Consider the following 3,291-nt stretch of genomic DNA (forward strand, 5'->3'; position numbering starts at 1 on the left):
ACGCGGCGCGCTCTCTGCTCCCTCCGCAGGCCCCGGCGCCGTGCACGACGGCAACAGCGGCGCGTGGCGGCGAGCGGGCGCCCCGTGGCTGCTGCCCCTCGCGCTCGCCCTCCCGCTCCTCAAGTTTTGACCCGAGCGCCGGCCCGCGCGGTAGCGGCGGCCCCCGCGGCGCCAGCCAGCGAGCACCCCAAGGAAGGAGAAGGAGAAGAAGAAGTATTCACCGTTCCAGAAAATAATCATACGAATTGCGAGAGTGTCCGGCCGGGCCGCCCAGGGGAGGGGGAGAGCGCAGGAAGCGCCCGCAGAGGAGGGAGCTTTGGAAAGCGCCCAGAGCCGAGGCCTCCCGCTGAAGACGCACCGTGACTGAGTCTTTTTTTCTTTCCCATTTTCGCCCCTTCCCTCCTCGCGCCCTTCCCGGTTTCCGTTCGCGGCTCGGCGGCGGGCGCCCTCTCCGCGTGGCTCTCGGTGTCGGACGCGACCTCCCCGTCTCGCGGCGGGCCGTGCCGCCGTCGGTGCTCCCGAACGTGCATATATATATGTATATATATACACACACACCCTGCTATACATATATATATATACATATATATATATATGTGGCTCCCCACAAGTTCCCGCGAGGACGGAAGGCGAAGGACGAGCGCGCCGCGGTCGTTTCCCGCGCGTTCCATGTACCCCCCGCGGGCGCCGTGAATAATAAGGGATTCTGAGTCACTCTGGATTCCAGCACTTATATTTTGCGATACGAGCCTAGAACTGTTAGTTCTTTAAAAAAAAAAAAGGGCAAAAAAACCCCAGGCCAGCGAAGCACCGGAGATCGGGGACGGAGCGGCGCGGCGGGGGCGAGCGCGCTCGGGACGTTCGGGAAGCGGCGCCGGCCCCGTCCCGCCGCCCGGAGGCGGGCGCTTATTCTTTTTACGGGATATATATATACAGTATATATAAATATACATATATATATATATAATTTTTCTTTTTGTTTCTGGTCCGCGTTCTAGCCAGCGCTCTCGGCGGGGCCCTCCGGCCGCCCTTTCTGCATGCTGCGTACGGAGTCAGGCGCGCGGCGCTCCCCTCGGGGGCGGCGGAGGTTCTCGGGGAGCGCGACCGAGGCGGCGGCGGCCTCCGCAGCTCCGTTTTATATATATATATATGTATATGTGTGCGTGCGTGTGCGTGCGTGTGTGTGTGTATATATATGTATATATATATAAAAGGAGGCGGAGGCCGCCCGGGCTCGCGGCGGGGGCCGCTCCTCGCGCCCGCGCGGGGGCTTTTCGGCGCCCGTCCCCTTTTCCCCCCCGCCCCGTCGTGCGCGGCCGGGGAGGGGGGCGGCGAGGGGAGGGCTCTCTCTGCCTGTCCATTAAAACCAATGTTCCATGTGGCTGCTCCGTCTGCGTGTGCTGCTCATTGCCGCGCCGTAGGGCGGCGGGGCGCCGCGTCTCGGCGTCGCCCCGCCGGCGGGGACGGCCAACGCCTCCGGCAACGGCCCTCGGCGCGAGGCCCCGAGGCTCCGGCCTCCCCGCGGCGGAGGACTCCGGCGAGGAACGCCGAGGGAGACGCTCCGGCATCAGGTAGGAGCTTCGGAAACCCTCTTCGGTGCGGTGGGAAGTCGCGGGAGGAGCCGGGGCGGAGGCGGAGGCTTCGTCGCGCTTGTCCCCTGGTGCCTTCTTGTTGGCGTTTGCACGAGGTTTGGCAGTGTCTTCTCCACGCTTGCGCTTTGGCCACCGGCCGGATTTTGGGTCTCCGGAGCGTCGGATGCTGCACGTCCCCCGGGGATGCGCCGAGGCCTCGCGGCGCGCGGCTGCATCGGGAGGCCGGGTCGCGGCGCGAGGGCCTTTGCGCGGCGCCCCGTGCGCCGCAGCCATCGCTGTGGGCAGGAGAGTTGGGTCTCTGTGTGCGGAAATCACCCGTGCGGGAACGGGGCCCGTGAGAGAGCGCGGTCCCCCGGCCGGGATCCCTCCCAGTTCTCCCGGCACCGCAGCGCGCCTCAGAAGAGGAGCGGGACGCGGCTTCCCGGCGCTCGGTGCCTTCCGAGGGCTCCGGGCACAGGGAGGCGCCCGCTTGCGGCGGGCTCGCGCGCCGGGCTAAGCAGCGGATGGGGCAGAGGAGTCGGAGCCCGATGCGTGCCAGCGGGACTCGCTTATAGGGAGGGCAGCGGCCGGGACCGCGCGGCTCCCGGGCCGGCGGCGCTTCCCGCGGCAAGGCAAGCGCCGCGGGTACAAAGTTTGTCAAACTTTATTGATACACTGCACGATCACAACCATCTCTTATTCTCGCCGAATTAGAAAAGGTTACAACTACAATGTAACATGCACAGACCCCAGGTAGTATAGTCACCTTTAGAATACAATTATCGACGGAGACGCGAGCGCGGGCCCCGGCGGCGGCCCGGCGGCCGGGGGTCAGCGTCTCCTGCGCGGTCGCCGCGGCGGAACCGCGCCGGGAACGCCGGGTACGTCGAGGAGGGGCGTCGTTTAGCCGGGACGGTTGCCGCGGCCGGGGCTCCGCTCCCTTCCCTCGCGTTCGGGGCCGTTCGGGAGCGTTCGGGTCGAGCCGCGCGTGGCCGTTTGGAGGGCGCAGTCCAGGCTGCTCGCGTCCGTCCACGCTTCGGGGCGGGATAACGGAGACGGTCGCCGGTCGGGGCGGCTCCGCGCGCTCGGCCGCCGCGTGCGGGCGGCCGCGAGTCCACACGGGCTCGGCCGCGGCTCATCCCCGGAGCGGGATAGGGAGCGAGCGGCTCGGACAGTTTTCCAGCGGGGACGTGGCGGGATCGGGGCGGTTTCTGCAGGCGGGGGATGGCCGGGGGCTCCAGCGCGGGCTCCTCGGCGGCGGAGGGGTCGCGTGTCCTTTGGGTGGCGGCAGCAGCACGGTCGAGGCGGTCGGCTCGGGGCGCGCCGGGAGAGGCGGCGGCGGCTCCGGGAGCATCCCGGCCTCTGCGGAGGGGCGCGTGCAGGGGATGGCCCCTTGCTGTGGGGGAAGCAGCAGGACGGGCAGGGAGGCGGCGTCTCCAGGGCATCGAGAGGAGAACTTGGCACGCGGGGCGCTCGGCTCGGAGAGCTCGGCCCCAGGGGCACCGGGCGGACGCGGCGCGGCCACCCGACGGCGATCACCGGGACAGGGGATCGGCGCCCGCTTGGGCGCCCAGGGCCTCTCCGAGGCCCCCGCACGCCGAGACGAGGGGGAGGCCGTCGAGTCCGGGCCGTGGCGGGTAGGCGACGTGTCCCACGAGAGCCCCGGCGAGGGACGAAGCGCTCGGCGGCGCGTCCGGCTCGCGCGGCGTCCACGGAGCGC

At 68.8% G+C, this 3,291-nt stretch overlaps 1 protein-coding gene across 1 annotated transcript in view; it reads left to right on the plus strand.

Annotated features, from left to right (window-relative positions):
• LOC112947281 (protein CEPU-1-like) overlaps positions 1 to 453 on the plus strand; it is a 47,010-nt gene extending 46,557 nt beyond the window's left edge. The window contains exon 9 of the mRNA XM_026039332.1: positions 30 to 453. Coding sequence (XP_025895117.1) covers positions 30 to 130 — 101 coding nt within the window. The 3' untranslated portion in view covers positions 131 to 453. The remainder of the gene's footprint in view (positions 1 to 29) is intronic.
• Positions 454 to 3,291: the final 2,838 nt, after the last annotated feature.

This window comes from Nothoprocta perdicaria, unplaced genomic scaffold (assembly GCF_003342845.1).
Source record: "Nothoprocta perdicaria isolate Ctin4 unplaced genomic scaffold, notPer1 scaffold_228, whole genome shotgun sequence".
Taxonomy (NCBI): Eukaryota; Metazoa; Chordata; class Aves; order Tinamiformes; family Tinamidae; genus Nothoprocta; species Nothoprocta perdicaria.